Source organism: Parasteatoda tepidariorum, chromosome 8 (genome assembly GCF_043381705.1).
Source record: "Parasteatoda tepidariorum isolate YZ-2023 chromosome 8, CAS_Ptep_4.0, whole genome shotgun sequence".
Lineage (NCBI taxonomy): Eukaryota > Metazoa > Arthropoda > Arachnida > Araneae > Theridiidae > Parasteatoda > Parasteatoda tepidariorum.
In genome coordinates this window covers 89,675,047-89,697,372 of record NC_092211.1, presented here as the reverse complement: position 1 = coordinate 89,697,372, position 22,326 = coordinate 89,675,047, and the positions used below count along the sequence as shown (strand labels likewise).

The window sequence follows — 22,326 nt, the reverse complement described above, 5'->3', positions numbered from 1 at the left end:
TAAGGTTACATTCTCCAAAATTAGGAAATGGTAATGATTATTTTCCACTTTCATTCATTATCAATTTTTGTTGGAGACATTACAATATAATTTAATCTATGTTTATTGATCCAAAAGATAAACAAAACACTTTATTTTTCTTGTTATTCTTCGGTTAGTGAAGTTGTAAAATACTAATTTTAATTTTGTAAAAAGGTAATGGACCAGTAACAGAGTTAAAATAGCTTCTTAATCAGTTTTTTTTTCCATTTCATTTGAGTACGCATCTTGTATTATAAAATTATATTTTTTTTTCCCTTTGCTGTTGCACTCTCTTAAACTAATAAGATTGTAATATTGTATTAACACTTCACTCTTAGGCATTCAAATAACACCAGTGCAGTTAGAAATTAAAAGTAAAAATGCTTAGCTGAATAACATTTTTTTTTTTTAAATATATATCCTCTCATAGTTGATACTAACAACCTCTTTTTTTTTTTCTTCGCATTTTAACCTGTCAGCTCCACAACCGACACCTGAAGAGTACTAACCCACCCACCTGTGAAAATACAACTCACGATGACCAGCACACAGGGTCGTTCTGGAAAGATCTATTTTTGTAGTGCACTTTCTTCCCTTCTCTGTTGACTTGTGAGGATAATCGACTAACACTTCCTCCTGTGCAGTTTTGATATCGCATCAGGTGATCTGACGTGTCATTAAAAAAAAAGCAAATTTTAACTTTAACTATCTAATGCTGCTTTTGTGTCAATTATCTTCTTTACCCTTTGCACAACATTATTCTGTTTACTGTTTTATTTTGCATGACATTTATGTATATTGAGAATATTCCTACACAAAATAAGTTCATTCTCAGTTGCTGAAATGTTGAACATTTTCTCTATAAATAATCTTTCTTTATTGACATAGCTAACTGACACTATCCTAAAATTAGTTTTGGTATGTATGTTTAAGGATTTTGTAAATTTGCTTTTAAATTTTACGCAACTCGCCGACATAAAGTAATTTATACCCTGTTTTAATATGGTTTATTCTTGAATTATGGAAAAGGTAATTAACAAAACTAGATAGCATCCTTGTTTTAAAGCTAGCATTTAATTGCATTTTTACATGATAAGGCTACAACAGTAAGAATAGGTTTTAAATTTAAAAGTGAAATCTACATTTGTTGATATGGTGTAGAGAAAATATATCATTAAAATACTCTCCCCTATTTTCCATTATAAAGTAGAATTAGAATTTTTTTTTTTAAATATCACATTCCACATAAACCCAAACACCAGTATTATTATTTTGTGTCTAAGCAAAAGAAATGCTGTTCCCAATAATAAATTAATTTGATTATTGAAAAGTGTGAATCAAGATGGATTTGTAAACAATTAAATGGAATGCTAACAAAATCTGACATTTGCAATTGAATCTACTTAATTAAAAAATTTATTGTGAAACCACTTGTGTTATTATGCTGGAAGGATATTGTGAATTTTTATACTGTCTATGTTCTTACATTGAGTGCTGATCAAATGTTATTTTTATCATTGTGACTGATATTTTTTAAGTTGTGTGGGTTAGAAACTGCATTTTAAATGAGCAGCTCTTTAACTGTACTTAGGTCACACATTAAGTGCATTTACTACTTAATATTTGTACATTTTATTTTGTAAAGTAGCTTAATTCGAGATCTTCAGCTATATATACTTAATTATTTTTCCCCCCCTTGTTGAAATGTGTATAATATTTGTTGTTTTTGACTCTGATGTGTCGCTCCACTCATTTCTCGAAGTAAATCTGTCAGTTTAGTGCAATACTGAGGCTGTTTGAAGAGTCTACTTAACTTTTTCTTTTTTTTCTTCCTCCAAGTTCATTTGATTGAAGGAGCATCTTCATAAATGCTGTTAATTCTATTCTATTGCAGAAATTTATTACTTGTTTTTTATGTTTGCTTATCAGTGATGAAGCAAATACAAAATATTGCTTTTATTTTATGCTTCCTGAATCATAGAACCTAAAGTTTTGTTTTTAATTGTTTTCTTTCCAGTTTAAATTTAAACCTCCTTTAAAAAAAATTTTATTTTTTATACATTAAATACATTAATACAAACATTAAAAAAGTTTTTTTTTCTGCACAAATTAGTTTATTTTAAATGAATAAGATATTCTTGTTTCTTAATTTGTTAGTTGTTTACATTTAACAAGAGATTCAATTTTAAATACAGTTCACAAGCTCTACCTGTCCAAAATATTTTAATTTACTGATTTTACACACCATTAAACACTAAATAGTGTTGTTAAACTGATATTTACATACATATTTCAGGTCTGAGCTTCTGAAATTTTTTTTTTTTAACTTTAATTCTTTCAGTTAAAAAATTATATTCCTTTTGCTATTCTATTTAATTTCTATCTTTTTCTGGTAATTATTTCTTCAGTTTTCCTGTTTAGCCAAGAAGAAGCATTTCAAATAATAGAGTAGCAGGCTTGTTATCTGTAAATGATTTATAATTAAATTTATATTATTCAAGACAACAGAAGAATGCCTCATTTTATCTTGTTTCATGTTATTTGTCATAAAGTTATGCAGCTTTTTTCATGGATAAAAGTCTTTCAAAAAATTTTTAGTTTCTCACATTGTGAACTAATTTGCACTTTGTGTTTCCATCCATAGCATGGAGGATGTTTTTTTTTCCCCCCTTGTCTCATTATAGTTTTTTTTTTTTTCAGTCAAATTTTCCCTAAACAGTTCATTTATCATTAATATGAAAAATAAGTAATTAATAATCTTTATTAAATGATTATCCTCTTTGGAGCAATTGGATTTTTTTTTTTATCATTTTCATATTTTAGATTTTTTTTCTCAATTAAATTGATTTTCCTCTTTATATATATTTTTAACCCAATTCTTTTAATTTTCACTTAGGATATTTATTATCTCCATTATTTAAGGTTTCTTTTTTTTTCTGCTGAAGAGTTTTAGAATCTCAGATTGTCATGTTTTGTACTTAATGTGTTTATTTTCTGAGGTAAAAAGTTTTGTATTTGTGGTTGTGGTGATGTTTTGATACATTTATATCATTATTTTTTTTTTTCATTTGTCAGTGCCAAAATAATCATAATGCTCTATTATTCATTTTGTTTTTTGTTGGCCATAATTAAATTTTTATATATTCTTGTCTGCAGTTACTTTGAGTTGTCTATTAGAAGTGGAACAATAAAATATCTTTTATTTTAAAACAGATCTTCCTTCCACTCATCCATCCTATATTTTTTAATTCCATTCTGTTTAATGATTTTTTTCTTCTTTCAAATCTTTATATTTGAATAGAGTGCCTTCAAATACTATGTTTGAATTATGACTGAACAAAATGGCTTTAATATTATATTTTTAAAAAAAAACAATCAAATAAACAGGGATGCTTTACATGGTGCTCTCATATTTTGACTAGGATTCTCGTATTGAATATGTTTTATTTTGGTACAATTTGCCATTTGAAACATCTTTTTTATTGTGATATTATAATTTTTTTTTTAAATAGTATATTTCAAAATATCAGTTTAGATTAAAACTAAAGAAAAAAAATTTCCTCAAAGTTTTTAAGTTACTTCAAAATCCTTACTTTTATGTATTTAACTTAGAACAATTAATTTTTTTTAAAAAAAACTACCTTTAGAATTTTAATTAAATATTTAATAATTCAATAATACTTAGAAATGTAAAGTAAGGGAAATAACGTATTCTTTAGTAACTAGTAAAAAAAAGTAATCTGTTGACTTCGTTAAAGTATTGCAACACTTTGGCATCCCTGTATATTAGTTTGTATCAAATACTTTATAAGTAAAAAGAAAATAAGAGTGTGTTGTTTAAGTCACCCAAGTTAAAAATGTTTGCATTTATATTTTTACCTAAGATTAATTTAAATAAAGGTCATGATTGCTAATGAATCTCGTTTAAAAAAAAAGTGCTTTTTAAGCATACACTTTATGGTGCTAAGTGTGCCTTATTGCTATTGCTATGTGACAATTTTGCCTCTTCTAAGAATTTGTATACAATAGTCGTAAATAGTTGTTTGGAAGCAAGAGGCTTTCATCTTTTACTGAATGATAAAGTTGTGATGGAATCTATTTGTAGTTATACCATTGTTGTTGAATGTTTTATGTACTTAAATTGTTTTCATAGCAATAAAGTTCAATTTCCATATATGTCTCTTGGATTATTTTGTTTTAAAACGCTAATTGTGGACAGTTCACTGGCCCATGCTTTGGGGGATTTCCATTAAAGGACCCAGTAAAGGAATTTCATAACCCGAATCATTTATATTTGACACCCTATTCAAAATAATAGTTATTTTTATGAAGATAATTATAAATTCACGTATTCCTTATAGATAATTATAAATTCACGTATTCCTTTATAATCAAGCAGAAATGACTGATGAACTTATGTACGGAATTTTAATTTGGGCAAACTTGCGTACAGTTGACACCTTTTGAACAAAAAACAAAATGGGGAATTGCATTGATACTTATTTTATTTGGGTTTATAAGTGTAGCAAGTTGAAACAGAATTTTATTTAACAAAGATTGCTAAATAAATTTCTTACAGTTTTTATTTAAAAAGCAAAAAAAAAACTTTTTTTTTTATTCTTACATATTTTTTTTCATATCCATCGTTTAACAGCCGACCCAATTTTGGGTTTACAACTACCAATGTCCAGCTCCGTAGCCTTGTCATTTTGAAACAATCCAGAAGACAAGGAAACTCCTGGATCAGTACCCCCAGAGGTATTGATTTGTTATGGAAACATGGAGGACTCGATATTTAACGTGCATCAGTCGCCATTTACTACGCGGGGAGTCTTCGACCGGCAGGGGCCCTATAACCTACCAACCAGGTTATCCTGGCCTCTTTCATAATTTATCGAAAAACATTTTCAGTATAAGGTGATTTACGTTGAAAAGGAGCGAATTGGCCATGGATAACCAAATTTTTACTAGTGTTTTTTTAGTCGTTTGCTCAATAAATTCAATTTTCAACCAGTCTGATTAAAATTATCTTCGCTTCTCATGATTCACTCGTTTTTCTCGATTACAAATATGTTATTATTAAGAGTTTATCTTTTGGTGGTTTGGAGATAATCAGTAAAATGTTAAAAACAGTAAAACCGCTATTTGATTTATCTGTTAAACACTGGTAATACATTACAATTTCTCACCAGGTATCAAAAAATAAATTTTAAGATATGTCAGATCTCATAAATTACGCTTAAAATCATTCACCAGGTGATTAAGAATGGAACCCTGAAGTACACTAATAACAAATGTCTTCATTTCATAGCGTTAATTTATTCTACACCCGTCATTTAGAAACTTTTATAAGTTCAATTTAATATAAAATAAAAACAGGCGTTCAGTAAATTATTTGTTCGATCGAAAATTATACGAGTTTTATGTTTTGCTTAAATGTTATAATACCCTGTCTGTTATTAAATTCTGCGCCAAAGGCTTCCCTAAACAAGTCGGATGCTGTGTTCCGTCTGCTTTTGGTGGCCACTTTCAAAGATCGGTCTTCATTCAGCTGACCTGTAGTGTAAAGGTCTATTCAAACTTCCATCATCTTGGTGTCGAAGCCTAGACAAGTTTGTGCAATTCAAAGTTCCTCGGATACTTTCGTCTGAGTACGTTCACATTCCACGAGGCCGATAATTCAACCACGTAAAAAATCATCCATATGCTTCCATAACTATTCAATTATTGGTACTGAGGGTGCCTTAGACCAGGGGTCACAATTAAAACACAAATCAAATGGCGGGCCGCAACTTTATCAAAATTTTACGTAGGACTCTTATGTTTGAAAGAACATTAAATATTACTGTCAGATTTTTACCAAAGTTGTGCAAAACAAAAGTATTAAATTACAAATTAAAATAGCAAGTAGATTTTTAAAAATATTTAATTGCATATTAAAAAATTCGGGCTACAATAACTTTAATGGCCATCCTTGTATTAAACAATTAATGTGCAACAGATATCTAATTGTTAAGATATAAAACTTTAAAAAGGTTGGTATTAAAACTTACATAGTAGCACACAAAATGTTCAATGACAAAACTGAGGTTTGTCTGCTGCAACCACCAGAGAATAGATATTTAAAATTTACAAATGTGTGTGTAAATATTTTCGTCCAGAATGAGTGGTTTCAAAAAGTTAAATCGGAGAATTTCTTCGAGAAAATTTCTAAATTATATTTATCCACACATGCTAAATTATATTCACAAAATACAAAAAAAGAATGAAGTAAAAAAGATCAACATACACGATTATTTTTGTATTTGAATAAATATTTTCTTGGATACAAAACATAAATATTTTTTTTGCACCGTTGGTATGATAAATTTTACAGCAACGAAAAAATTAGGTTTTTATTAACGAGAAAAGTATTTTAAGCCCATATAGATTTTTTACGAAAATTGTCCGCAAAAATATGACAACTAATATATTTTAGTTTGCTGGCCGCCAGTTGGAAATCACTGCCTTAGACCTTGAACAGGGTTCCCACAGTACTTGAAAGTCCTTGAATTTAGTTGAAAAAAATCAGGGCCCTGGAAAGTCCTAAATTCTGCCATAGGGTACTTGAAAAGTACTTGATTTTTTAGGATTTAAAATAATTCTAATCTTTCTTACACGAAAGCGGTAAAAAAGTAATAAATTCAAAGGAAGATTATAGAAATTCTGATAGATGCAGTTTTTAATGCTTGAAGTCAAAAGGGGTTAAAGAAGATGCAAAACTTTTCTCTCCTAGATTTTTCACGTCCGATTATTGTTCATGTCTCTGATATTTTTAAAGCTGAAATTTCTGGCAAACTGTAGGTTTTGTAGTCATAGTTTTCGAATGATATATAGTGTTTAATCCAGGGCCCGATTAACCTCTGAAAATAGGGGAAGCATAATAGGATTTTGGGGCCCCCCTAACTTGGGCAAAATAAACTTTTGATATTTTTCGCCCATAAACAATACATTTTAAAGAGACGAGAACCATGTGAAAACTATTAGAACCTCAGAAAGGAATACAGAGATCCTATGCAATCATGTTGGACCCTTCTTTACGTGCTTTATAGTAGCAAAAACATGTTAACAAAATTTAAATATTTCACTAAATTAAATTATAAAATTACTTGTTGTTATACGAAAGGTTCTTTGCAAGATTAGTCTCTTATTTTACGCCAATTTTTTTACTAGTGGCAAAACAACACAAAATTCTAATTCAGCATAAATTATTGCTACTGCACCAGAAAAATCATACCAAATAATTTTCAAACATGAAACAAAAATATTTTTTGTACTGATAGATATTTAAAAGTCTTGTGTGTTTAGTTCAACAATAAAAAGCAGAGTAAAATGAAATTGAGCACGCATGATAGAGAAGAAAGATTTAAAAAAAAATAAGAAAACTCATAGGTTACCATTACATAGGCTTTTTTCTCGCTTTCAAATTCGCAAAATCTTCAATAATATCTGCAAATTGTAACCTATTTGTAATATCACTCTCTATTGCTAAAAGGGCTAAACCACTTAATTTATTATTTGAAAGAGTTAATCTCAAACGATTTTTTATTCTTTTCAATGCAGAAAATGAATGTTCACTAGTGCAGTGCAAAAATAAGAAATTGGGCCCCTAATTTCAGTCATTTGGGGGGCCCCCTAGAATTTTACAGGGGAAGCACTTGCTTCCTGTGCCTTTTCGGTAATCAGGCCCTGGTTTAATCGATTTAGATTCAATGTGTTAACTTCATTATTACGACAGGTTAATATTGTTATCCTATGTGTTCTTTTAATTTATGTGCAAAGGATAATTAATTTTTTATCATTTGTAATCAAATTTTTATATCTAGTTCTTACTGCTAATAAATAAAATAGTTCTACAGGTTTTATTGATTATGAATAAACATCGTGATTCACATTAAACTGATTCTTGATTTACAGATTGGAATTCATATAAAATGTTTTACAAATGATGATTTAGATGAAAGTGATTAATGAATCACATATTGAATATGAATTTAAAGTGATTTGCAAATTACTCATCAGGATTCGTATTAAGGTATTTTATAAATCACACATCATGATTCACATTAAAATGATTTATCAATCACACATCGTGATTTCAATTAAAGTTATTTCTGAATCATATAACGTGATACGTATTTAAGTAATTTCAGAATCGTGCCTCTCAATTCTTATTCTAGTAGAATCACGCATTGCGATTCACAAAAGAGAGATTTAAAACTTACCACTCACAATTCTCATCAAAATGATTTAAGAATAACACATAGCTGTTCTATATTAAGCACCTTTCGAATCACAATTTGCATCATAATGATCACTGTTCATATGAAAACTATTAGCTAATCACGCAACAAAGTTCACATTAAAGTGATTTATGCATCACACTTTGTGATTTAAGTCTTGTTAGTTCGTGCGTTTTGTATAATTTGCTATTCATATTGTTCTGATTTAAAAAACATACGCCACAATTCAATTTCAATTTACAAATCACACATGGTGATACGTAATTTATGCAATCTTCGAGACTTACTTCACCTTTCTTATAATTTTGATTTGCAATAGTATATATATGTAAATTAGATTCGTATAAATGCTATTTAAAAATTATGCTTAGTGAAAATTAAACATATTCACAAAATTTTAAAAATCACACTTCTTATTTTATGGATATATTTTAAAGAAAATAAAGCTTGGTAAGTCTTAGCTATCTGTAAAATGTTGTTCTACAATAGATTTTATTTTGTTCAAAATGCATTACCGATATTCTGAAGTAACAAAATAGCTAATTTATTATTAAAATTGAAACAGATATGTTAAATGGATATATTTTGATATTTTATTGAATTATATTCATTTCCTGTAACCTAAAATTTGATCTAACATATTAAAAAATAGTATTTATATTTTAATGACCGTACAATCACACAAACTTTATCAATATTTACTATGCTTGTTTAATGTAATATGGATTATTCATTAATTCAGTTTCATTAATTCTTATTCACTTCATTAAATTTTTCATGAAGAGTTTCACTGAAGCTAGTTTTTAAATGTTGGCTAGTATCGTTCATATGTAAATTAGATTTTTNTTTTTTTTTTTTTTTTTTTTGTCAATGAGAATTTTTAAGTGTTTTGAAACAGCAATGTAACTGTCAACCATTTGTATTATTAACTGATAAATTTAATAAATATTTTATTTTTTTTTTTTGTCAAATAAGCATTGTGCTATAAAAATATACAATTTCTGCTTCTACAAAATTGTAAAATTTGGTTGACATGTACTTTAGCATATAACTGTAATACTGAATAGGTCCTTGAAAAATTTGATTTTTGGTCCTTGAAAGTCATTGAAAAGTTCTTGAATTTTTGTTTAAAAATTGAGTGGGAACCCTGATGGAGGCTCTTTATCCATTATTAAGATGTAAAAATCTTGGTGGTTATCAAGTATATGGGGGGGGGGCATCGTTTGCTCCTCTATCGGGACGAACTTGAAAATCGTGGGGAAAATACTTCTGTCTTGAAAAAAATATAATTACATTATTAGAAAAAAAAAAATTTTTTTTTTTAACTAAGAATAAGTTACAAACATAAAGGCAAGAATGTATTCTTTTTACTTGCACATTACCACCAACTTCCTGTTGACTTTTCCTCAGAAAATTCTGAGGGACAAGTCTTTTGTTTGTGTCCATATATGGAAAGTTATTCAACACCTACGAGGGATTACTTAACCACACTGTACTGACTTTCTCAGCATTTAATAACGAAAAGTATTTTCTTAAACGTCACATCGTTTAGCGTAAGGAATTTCGATTTTTAAATTATTTAAAAGTAGTTTGTTCTATCAATCTTTTTTTTTTATTTGCTCTTAAATAGTGTATATATGTAAATAAATTCAATTATAATTGCTCATATATAAGTTAAAATAGACTTGTAATACTTATACCTACCAAGTTGTTTTATGATCTACAATAAAGAGGATCTCTATTTTTTTTTTAGTTAAAATGCCCGTACTTATTCCATCAGAAATTTTCTATTTATCAGGAAAAGACATTTTTTTTTTTTTACTATAATAAAAAAATTATGATTAACAAAATTGACATACAAATCACGATTGTAATCTCTACTCTCGTCGGAAAAGTTCATCTTCTTGTCGAGAAAATGATTTTAAAAAACCCAACATAAATAAGAATCTATTACACCGACTTTTATTTATTTATTTTTTTTTTTGTGTGTGTGTTATTGTAGACACCGCTTTCTCCAAAATTGCGAGATGGAGGGAGGAATGGTGAAACTGCTCAGCAACTCCTTTAATCGGCATATAGTTCGTTTATATTATAACGAAATTTATAAAAGATTGTAATTTTTCTATTTTGTTATAACTTAAATAATAAATTCTCTAAAGCCGATATACAGACGTGCCAACTCTCCCGCATTTTGCGGGAGTCTCCCGAATTTTGAGTTATTCTCCCGCCCTCCGGAATTGATTTGAAAAACTCCCGAATTTTACTGCGATCGACGGCCAAACTCAAAATTACCTAATTTTTCCGCGAGTGCGAAAGTAAGTTTTTCTTTCAGCTTGAATTCCATCCCCTCTTATCAAACTACCATCTGCCTGAAGCGTAGCTGAACATGCTTTATTTTCCCCCCTCTTCAACGTTACCTCTAAAAACACTCCTATTTCACCCGCCCCCTTACACTGGGGGCGGGTGAAATCTTCCTCTTCTTTCGTGTGGAGTTGAATGCAATGACGTCACATGTCGTTATCGANGCACAGCCGACCCGATTTCGAGTTTACTACTACTAATATTCAACTCCGTAGCCTTGTCATTTTGAACCCAATCCAGAAGACAAGGGAACTGATAGATTAGTACCCAGAGGTATTCATTTGTTCCGAGAACTTGGAGGACTTTGTGACCCCGACAAATTTAACATGCACCAGTCACCATTTTATACATGGGTATTCTTCTACCGGCTGGATTCAAACTCCCATTCTCACGAACACAAGTCCAATGCCCTATCAACCAGGCTATCCCGGCCAAATTTATTAGTTCATTTTATAACAGTCATTGCACAGCCGACCCGATTTCGAGTTTACTACTACTAATATTCAACTCCGTAGCCTTGTCATTTTGAACCCAATCCAGAAGACAAGGGAACTGATAGATTAGTACCCAGAGGTATTCATTTGTTCCGAGAACTTGGAGGACTTTGTGACCCCGACAAATTTAACATGCACCAGTCACCATTTTATACATGGGTATTCTTCTACCGGCTGGATTCAAACTCCCATTCTCACGAACACAAGTCCAATGCCCTATCAACCAGGCTATCCCGGCCAAATTTATTAGTTTATTTTATAACAGTCATTGTACAGCCGACCCAATTTCGAGTTTACGACTACTAATATTCAACTCCGTAGCCTTGTCATTTTGAACCCAGTCCAGAAGACAAGGGAACTGCTAGATTAGTACCCAGAGGTATTTATTTGTTATGAGAACTTGGAGGACATTGTGACCCCGACAAATTTAACATGCACCAATCACCATTTTATACATGGGTATTCTTCTGCCAGCTGGATTCAAACTCCCATTATCAAGAACACGAGTCCAACGCCCTATCAACCAGGCTATCCCGGCCAAATTTATTAGTTTATTTTATAACAGTCATTGCACAGCCGACCCAATTTCGAGTTTACGACTACTAATATTCAACTCCGTAGCCTTGTCATTTTGAACCCACTCCAACAGTCCCTGGAGCAGGTCCGTTATATTAATACTGTTTGTAAAAATAAAAAGAACATTTCGTAAGCTGATATTATTTAATTGATGTTTATATTAAAAATATTTCTTCATTATTTTTGCTTTCTTTTTAATTATTATAAGTACATTTGTTAAATTTTAGTGCAAGAAGAAAAATTGTCTTTATAAAGTATATTTTAAAGTATATATTTAAATATATTTATAGATTAGATTTTTAAGGATTTATTAATGGGTCTATTAAATATCAGATGGAGTTATAAATGTCATACGTGTTTAAAGTATCAGCTCTGCTCTTGATGGTGTATACTGGTTAGGATATGAAAGAGCAATTGTCCCGGGGCATCCCGCCAAAACGAGCATTCAACATATCAATGGAACACGCTAAAGCTTTATATCAATTAGCAATTAAATTTAGATAATTACAATTGTAGAATAATTATCTTATTATAGAAGGAAATGTTTTGAAAGACAAATATCTGTTAATGTTTAACATTTACTCAACGGAAAAACAGAACCAATATTGAAATCTAACGAATTTATTATTTTTAATTTCTGATAAAGTTTGCGACAGAAAAAAAAATTAAAGCCTGATAGATTTCAGAACTTTAGAAGCACCTTCTAGTTATACTATTCAATTAAATAGGTTTCGATGTCTTTCATCCCGGTCTCATTAGGGATTCAGCATATTTCGATATCATTTTTGTTTCGTTCTTACTTAATATTAATTTGTTTGCGACAGTTAATTTGTATACCTCTTTTACTACATTTTCGAGGAGTTTAAAAACATAATGTCATGCCTCCATGTTGTGATGGCGCTGTCATCAAGGTAGATGTTGTAAAAAGACAGAGGAGGGAACGCTCTGATGGAGAGCGGAAGCGAATCGTTTAGGTGGATTGGTTATATTAATTTTCTTCAAACTTCGTTTTTTTTTTCTTTGTTAATAAATATTTGTGTTGTTAACTGGTTACCATTTATTTGGCCAATTGTGATTTTGGGAAGTATCTGAGTGAAGAAGGGAAAAGGAAGAAAGAATATACGTTATATCACACATAATATTGAGGATTTTAACTGAAATGAAATTTGCTTTTTTTGTATGCATCTTTTATTACGTCATCATCACACCCACACGCAACTGTCTACTCTAAATAACGTTATATAGAATGAGATAGCAAAACAAACGTGTGTAGCTATTTAAATTCTTATTCAAAAGTATTAGTCATTTTTTGTTTTTGAACTGACAATTTCTGTCCTTTTTTAGATGTTTTAAAGTGCTGTTTAAAACTGCTGCATATCACATGAAAGCATTAAATATATCATTTGTACAATTTTAATATAAAATAAAAGGAAATTCTGATCCTTAGAAACAGATATTAAATAGTCTGATGATCGAATGATGGGGCAAAAAAAAACTTTTTTACCTTTGAAACTAAAAAATTGTTTATTTATAAATAATTTATTTATAAATAATTTATTAATACTCAAATTGCTTGAAAGATGACATGTTCCCTACTAGTAACAACGAAGTTTTTTGTTTTATTCAGTCATTTATTTACATTTATTATGTCCGTCAATGTTAAAAAGAAAGAAAAATGCATTTTCGGCTGAGGCCCCCAGCTCCGAATAAAACTTTAAAAAAAGAGGGGGGAAAGTAGGATCTAGGGGCCCTTGTCATCTCGGGGCCCCAAGCTACAGCTTAATTAGCGTAGATGTAAATCCGGCCTTGGTGAGTGTAGTCATAGGTAGAAAGTTCTGTTATACGCCAAATGTTGCCCATTTCAATCGCCAATTGATAAATGAATAACGCATCCTCCTGTATTTCGTGGCAGACGATTACACAACCTTTGTGGTCTTGTGCAAAGGGCTATTAGAGATTTCTAATTATTGAGAGGAACATATACCGACCGTTCCCCTCTCCAACAACGCCCATGCTTTATATTGCAAACAATGCAAATATAATGACATTGTAAGTATGCTTTTTCTAGCTGAGGCCAAAGAAAAAAAAACGAAGTATTTTCCTGGAAGCTTTTTTAAGATAAATTTTAACAAATAACGTCATTTGTACTTAGCTTTATTCGCCATAGCAATGCTCGGATACGAAATTTGGGGAGAAGATCAGCTCCATATCTTGACTCTCCCTCCTTCCCTCTCCCCAGCTGTATAGGAATGTATTACGATATTTTCCCTTCTATAATGTTTTTCGCATTCAATTGACAAAAATATTTTCTAACGTTTCTTGCGGAAGTATGTTCAATGCAGTTTTGAGATCTCTATAGTTTCCTAACTTAAAAAAATTTAATGATTTTGAAAATCCAGCCGAAGCTAACGAACTTCAATCTCCTATAATGACTATCTGCAAGCTAATGGTAAAAACTTGGCAATACAAAGATAACAGATGCAGGCCTAAGTTGAAAGCAGGCAAAGTGTTGCCATAGGAAAAAAGTTCTTCTGATTTGCGCCACCTGTAGGCCAATTCTATCACCAATACGATTCTCCATCCATTTGCAACAAGTTTTAGTGTGAATAGTCCTTAAATTTTAATTTTATATCGATTGTTAGAGAATTTATCGCATTTTATTCTCCAATCGATTCTATTAACAATCGTCTGCTAAAGTTGTTTTAACAGCGTGTGAAAATCAAAATAAAATTAAACAGTGAAGTGTTATTTTTCGCTAGTTCGCGCGTAGCTTTAAAAAGTGTTCAAATAATTCAACAGGGCATGCTTTAGAAAGTATATATTCACTTGAAGTTCAGGAATACCGGCCTTCATGTATTCTACTGACTGTAAAACATGTTTACCTTTTTTAGTAAACGTTTTAGAAAAAGTTCCCAAGTCCCCAAAAGAAACCAGTGCGACAGTGCCTCTCGCTATAGTAAAAATGTGATACCTTGTAAAGTTATTCTTTTAGATGGATCAGCACTTAATGTTGAAGTTACTGTAAGTTTTATTTATGAAAGTTTATTTTTTAAATTAATGTTGTGATAAAAATCTTCGGTTCTATTTTTCTGGTATTCAACAGGTGTACTGTAATGTTAAAGCTAGTTTTTTTTTTTTCCAATTTAAATGGCTTTTAGGTTTAATTTTTAATTTAAAACAACTAAAAGTTGAACTAATTTTGCTCATTACTTGCCTCAAAAACCTATAAGCACCTGAAAATGGATATTTTCATTTAAAGGAAAATTATATTTATATATAATTCTGATGTGAAATTCAAAATTTTATTATCTTAGTTTCTTTTTTAAATACTTTCATCTTATTAGGAAAAAAATTACATTATTGAAGTAAAATAGGATAATTCATAAGCAGAATTTGATAATATTTAATTAAAAAGAATATAAAATAGCACATGCATATAATAAATCAAGCATAAAGGCATTTTTTCCCCCTGTTTTTAATAAAATCTGCAGTTTGGCTCCTGACAATGCTATGCATGACATTTAGAGACAATACATCTTGAGCCCATTTATGCATAACGTCTAGATACTAATTTCCATATTTTATTCTGCAGATTTTAAGCAATATTTATGTTTGCAGTTTTATCTATATTATGACTTGTAGTTTTAATGATATATCTTATTTTTGTCAACATATGTAATGTACCATTTTTTTGCTAAAGTTGGTGAATGGAAGTGTTCTAGAACTCTGAAATGGTTCACTGCAGGTTTTTTGAGAATGACAATATAATATTTAAGTATTATTATGAACTTAACATTCATCCATATTCTATTTTTAAGAATTAAATTATAGATTTCCATAGTGTGATTGGTAACTGCCATCGCCAAATGGATTTTAAAATTACTATTGTTTTAAAAAAACATGTCCTGCAAGAAAACATGCACAGGGTAGACTATGAGTTATACCCTTTGGGTGTATTTCTTTTTCGTGATCTGTTGTGACAACTATAACTGCCAAGCTGCAAAAGGAATTTTAAATGTGCCAATTTTTATAACGAAAAAACCTATGCTGAGGTTTGCCTGAGGGTGGTTATGAATTTATACCCCTTGAGTTGGTCCCGTTCTGTGATGTTTTATTAGTGTCTCGTGGGCTGCTGCCAAGATTTGGTAATTATTCTTCTGCAGCTCATGATATGGAAATCTTCCCATTATAGAAATATTGATATCCTTTAAATTCGAAGACTTCAAAATAGATGATAATTAATAGCTTAGAATGCAATTCCATTATTTTGAAACAATAATTCTGTTTTAATGTTGTTGCTATTTCAGTTATGTTTTTTATCTTTTTCAATGGATTATAGTCAAGGTTGTACTCAAGGGGAGAAGCTGTTTCTGAGTCTGGATTAGGTGTGGGTTAGGTCAATCTTTCCTTAGAAAGAATGTTACATATTTTCTTAAAGAGTTTTACAAGAAAACTTAAGAGAATTTCTTTACATATGATATAAAAATAACTATTATGAATAAGGTTTTCAAAAATTTCTCAAAATATGAAAATAAGATTTTTATGCTCTGAGAAAAAGACCGTCAATTAATTGTATCCTTTGGGGCTGGGTTTTTTTAAACCTGTGTTCAGCTTTCATTGTGATTGTGTTAATCTTTTGTCAACTGCCTAAAAACACTTATGTAATTTTTCATCCTATCGAGCGAGGTAATGTATACATATCTTATTAAATTTATGTATACACAACATTTTATTTTAAAGAGATTTACTTCCTTTTAAATTTGTACTATATATATATATATATATGAACAATCCAAAATATTTATCCATATTATTGTTATTAGCAAGAAAAATAATAATTTTTAAAAATAAGTAAATAGTTTTTTCATTTATGCTACCAGCTCTATTTCAATATACTGCAAGTAAATAGTAAAATATAAACTCCCGATTACCCACTTGCGGATCATTCTCGCTTTGCTTTTTTAAATTCTTTAAAAATTTTTTTGCAATGATGAGTGACATGTCATTTAGAATTGAAAATAAATTAATAGATATGGAACCATTTTAAGAGTTTTGAGAACAAAATGCTAACAAACATTCAAGTTTGTATCTCAGGTGTTCACAATGAATCGAATAATGGGTCTGCCTTTAAATAATGTAGCTTTAAGTGCGATAACTAAGTTAAAGTGAGTCTTGAGAGTACGAAAATGGAGAGGCATTTATAAAGAGTAAGTCATGATTTACAGCTTTCAAATTACAAATGAAGTTCAAATTTCAATGAGTAGACTCAGCATCCATCAAAGCTCGTATTGTTGGTATTCAAAGCAATGATATTGATAGCAAGTAAAGAAATTTAGTTTTTTCTGTCTTGTCTTCATAGGATGAATGAATTATCTTCAGTCATTTATTTAGTCAACATGTAGCACATTCTTGAAACTCTTATCAGTTATAAAATTGAGAAATGAGGGTAATCCCCATTACAAGGCTCCTAAAAGAATTAAGCTTGACTTTACAGCCATCAGGGGTCTGTCCAGACATTTTGTGAAAGGTCCTGTTTTTGTAAAATTGTGAAAAAATTATTTATAATTTGTGAATTTAAAATAAGCGTTAAGTCACATTCTTTCAACCAGGGTCCTGCTTTTGTGAATTTGTGCAAATAGGGTCCTGTTATTGCAAAAATTGCTAAAAATCTTTTCAAGAAGTTTTTAAATTGTAAATAGTTACGAGATTCTGATTAACAATTGCTGCTACTAAATTAGAGATGCAACATACAAATATTTGGTATTTAGCCTATACTGCTCAACACAGAATATTCGTTTCGGACAAATAATGGAAGCAAAATCACATTTTTAATAATTTCAATTGACATATTTTAAATAACACAACTTAGTAATGTATCACTTTTAATGTGTTACGCATTAAGTAAACTTAATCAATTCTTAAATTTATAATATTTTGTTTAAAAAATTGCCAGAAATTAATTTTTATTGACATAATATTCTATTAATTAATTTTATGAATAAATTTAAATTAATCAATTATTTATTTACAAAAAAAATTATGATTTAATATTAATAAGAATGCTCACACAATGTTTGTAAAAGTAGAAATATTTTCATGGTATCCACCCACCTGGAAAGTCATGAATTTCAGTATTGAACAAAATTTGTCATGATTTTTAACTATTTTTTGAAAAAGTCATGGATTTAGGTCTCTGAAAAATCTAATTTTTAAAATGGAGTCAAGTCAAAATCAATTTCATCATGTTCCAAATATCTGAATTCCTAACAAAATCACTGCTCACAGTTATATTTTATCAGAATATAAAATGTCTTTGTCATGTTCTTTAAAAATGATGTTCTTTCGAAAAATGAAAGAAAAAACATCATTTTTGGAGAGAATTATCTTTTAAACTTCTGTGATTTAAGAATTTTTATTATTTATTAATTTTTTTATCAATTTAAATTTCAAGCGGAAGCAAGCCAATCATTGGTGAATTTTTTAAATTTCAAAATGAGAACAGACGAATACTGAGTATTTCTTTCCTTTCTGATGAACAAGAAAAGTATCTTTAGAATATAATTCTATAGAAAAAGAAAGAAGAAAAACAAATTTGCTTTTGTATTTTTTCCAGCTATTTTATTGCTTTAACTCTTTCTTGACTCTGTTTTTTAAATTTAAAATCTATAAACATGAAGATGCAGAGTATAACACTTTTGGTTACAATTATCATTTCAATTAATGTTATTATAATGCTTTTTTTAATTTCTTATTGTGTTTTTGTCGGAGAAAATAGTAACTTCAAGTCATGAAAAATTCTTGGAATTAGTCATGGAAAATCATGAAAAGTCATGAATTTGAAAATCTAAAATGTTGCAGATACCCTGTATTTTCTTAGTATACTACATTTGGAATTTAAACTTAGAGAAACTTGGTTTGTCTGGAGCCGTCTTTCTCCCCCCCCCCGAGAAGGGTTTATTCGATTGACAAAACAATAATGAAGATAAACAAATTTGTGAAGGGTCGGATTAAAAGATAAATTGTTTTGTGAAGGGTCCGTTTTTATGAAAAGATATTTTGTGAAGGGTCCGTTTTTCTTCGAAACAGACCCCTGGTCATATACATGATTCCAGAATTGTTGCCTGTTTATTTTTAGTTTTGTTACCAATAATGTAGGACTTTTTTTTGTAATAATACCTACCAAGTTTGCAAAGTTTCTTCCACAGTAGAAAAGCGACTTGTGCTCCATAGTTAAGTATCTTTCAACCCAAGTGGTAGAAATGAAGAAATTCTCTTTTTTTTTCTTTACATTTTTAAATAATAGTAATTTTTACATACAGTTTAAATAATATTACCTATTAATTTCCACCCATTTAATAAATCCTAAAGATTTTTATTATTCTGCACATTTTGTTTGGCCATTCAGTATAGTATTTACAAAATCTAACTCCCCCCTCCTTTCGTTCAATGACCCCACACCCCTACTTGAAATAGTTATACCTCAGTCACCGCCACGTGTTTAGACGAATGACTAGGGGAGTTGTTACTTTAGACAAACTATAGCTCACCTTAAATAGCTCCCTCGTCCTTGTTCTATGAATAAGAAAATTTCATATAGTGTATCAGTGAATACTTAAATAAAGGTTGGATTGATTAGTTATGTTGGCGAATGTTGCACGAAGTTATAAATATATATTTAGAGAAAATACTGTTAGATGAAATAGAAATAAGTTATTACATCATAAAAGAACTAAAGGTTTCAGCACAGCAGAGGAAAACGAAAATCATTAACACGAAATAACAAACTAAAAAATAAAGCACTACTGGAAATGGCAACCTAACTATCGAAAAGGAAGTATACTAAAAAGACCATTGGTTAGCTGAGTTCCGCGAATCAAAAACTTATAATCCGTCGAAATTTTGAAGCTTCTGCTAGACTTTTACACGCATATGATTTTCCCGCCAGTTTGATTCTTTCGTTTTGACAGATTTTCGCCATTCTCAATATTTGGAATTGTGCTAGAATCTGCTAATATTGCGATTCTTATTCACCCGATTTAAAGATCATACATGGCGATTCCTATTCACTCCATTTAATACTTCAATATTGCGATTTGTATTGACGCGTTTTTAAAACCCAATATCGCGATTCATATTCAGGCGAATTTAAAACCCAATATCGCGATTCGTATTCACGCGTTTTTAAAATCCAATAGTGCGATTCGTATTCACGCAGTTGTAATATCAATCATCGATTTTTGTATTTATATGGGATTTGAAAACTACTCATTGCGATTTGTATTCGCGTGATCTAAAGCTTATGCATCGTATTTACGCAATTGAACGTTTCAATATCGCAATTTATATTTGCGCGTTTTTAAAGTCCAATATTGTGATTCATATTCAAGTTTTTTCTTGAACTAGTAGGCTGCGCCCCTGCTCGCTAACGCTCGCCAACCCCCGAAAATTGCTACGCAATCTTATATGGCATGCTTCGCAAACCAAGCTCGCTTCGCTCGCTACTAACTTCGGTACATTACAAATGCACAAAATAAAACAATCATTCAAATCCATATAACAACTTTTTTTTAAAAAAAATTACATCTTTAAGTCTATTAAAAATTGAAATAAGTGAATTGCAATGGAAAAACCTGCATAAACAAATAAATTCTAGTAAAACAAATAAATTCGTGATATAAATCAAAAATCGTCAAATAAATTCGTAATGTATAAATTCGGGAAAAAAAGCGCTTTCGACAAAATACTAAAATAGAGATCTATCGACAAAGACTACTCACTTCTGCCTAGCTTATGCTCTCTCTGGTTATTTCAGTTTCCGTTTTTAAAAGCGCTATATGTTGAGCCATCTCAGCTACATTTGGCATGTGACATTTTTAGCGGCAATTATTGGTCGATTTTTTAGCGTTGCCATTCGGAGAGTTGTAGTAAGGCTTTTTTTTTTTGTCGCCGTGTAAAATCAGCCACTTTACGAAATCAGATGTTCTCAGATCGGGCATGATTTTAATAAGCTGCATGCACTATAGTATTTTTTTTATTTAGTGTAAAAACATTTATTTTCTTATTTTATTGTACTATTTTCAAAATGTTGTGTTCTTTTAAAGTTGTTTAAAAAGTTGTGTGTGCAGTATCATTTCTTGCTGCTGCAAGCATATTCGACATGCTCTACCTTCCAAAGAATGTCTCCAGGACAGAAATACGTTTTAAAAAAAAATAAATAAATTGGCAGAATTTCGTCATTCCATTATGATTATCAATTTCCCGAGAAAAAGTTTAAAAAAATATTTTTACGTGTTTTTTTTTTAAATTTATTTTTAAGAAGAATCTATAGAAGTTAATTTTTCGAAAGTATTTTGCTAAAAGAAACTATAAAAAATATTATTTCTCATAAAACAGAATCGAAAACAATGAGTAGTGAAAGAACAGGATTGGATCAACTGTTGCATCTTGATGTAATCGGGTAGAGGAGCAAACTTGCCTACTTTCCCACATTTTTTGGAGGAATCCTGATTTTTGATTGAAGCACTCACTGTCCAAAATTGGACCGAAAATTTCCTGATTTTCAGTAAATCTGTAGGATGAGTCTAAAATTACCAAATTTTTTAGGTAAAATTAAATTGCAATTTATAAACAGAGCCTGACTAAGGCAGGGGCATACGGGGCAGTTGCTGCGGGCCCCCCACATGGAATAAAAAAATTATTTTACTTTTCCTTTTAACTTTTTTTTAAACAAAATATCAGTACAGTGTAAAGTCGGTCAGTTTCATGTTAGCTTCTTCATTATTCTATCGTATAAACACAAAAAATCTATATTTTGTAAATGGCTTTCTAGGGCGGAATTTAGCTAAATGTTCGCAATGACGATGGACACATTTGGCCAATCAAGAGCCTGTATTTTTACATATCGCAAAATGCGATCTGTTTCCTCTCATGTCCAATGATATGATTTTTTTCGCAGCTAGGTGATAAAGTTAACCATCAGAAAACTGCATTCGACATGATGGACATAGAATTGTGAGAAAATCAATAATAATGAACAGAACGATACTTCGTCTGACCGTTGGAGGAAGGGGGACTTCATATCTATTTTAGGTTCTAGTCAATTTTTTTTATATACAGTCAAACCCCGCTATAGTGAACCTTCAAGGGACCGACATTTTGGTTCACTATAACCGGGGGTTCACTATATCCGTTAGGCATGCAATTTAACTAATGATTCCCAAACTCCTTCCTTTTATTACACATCATTCAAATAAATGACTTAAAAAATATTATGTAATAGTAAAAGATGCGCTATTTTTCATTGCTCTTCGTCTTGCGTGCAAAACAATTAGTATTTTTCAGGTGATGAGCAATCCTCAAAATCAGATATGAAAACACTTCCTGACTCTCAGATAATTTTTCCTGAATTTCTGTTATTCCGCTATTTAAACCTGTCTAATCTGCCATTCGAGCACATAAAAGTTGCCTCATAAAATCGCTTAGCAAATTCATGGACATTTGTCCAGATACTGGAAGATTGCGGCTTCTTCGAATGGTGAACCANTAATTTTGTTTAAAAAGAATCGAAATGAGCTCTTAATAATCGCACATGG

General features: G+C 30.2%; 2 protein-coding genes across 3 annotated transcripts in view; both read left to right on the top strand.

The window, feature by feature from the left end:
- Window positions 1-4,197, top strand: part of LOC107443302 (protein held out wings) — a 34,885-nt gene extending 30,688 nt beyond the window's left edge. For both annotated transcript variants that reach the window (XM_016057120.3, XM_043045602.2), the window contains exon 8: window positions 501-4,197. The gene's annotated coding sequence lies outside the window, so the exon portion shown is untranslated. The remainder of the gene's footprint in view (window positions 1-500) is intronic.
- A 10,213-nt stretch (window positions 4,198-14,410) lies between these two features.
- The window catches only part of LOC107443299 (band 4.1-like protein 5), a 59,445-nt gene continuing 51,529 nt past the window's right edge, over window positions 14,411-22,326 (top strand). The window contains exon 1 of the mRNA XM_016057117.3: window positions 14,411-14,755. Coding sequence (XP_015912603.1) covers window positions 14,609-14,755 — 147 coding nt within the window. The 5' untranslated portion in view covers window positions 14,411-14,608. The remainder of the gene's footprint in view (window positions 14,756-22,326) is intronic.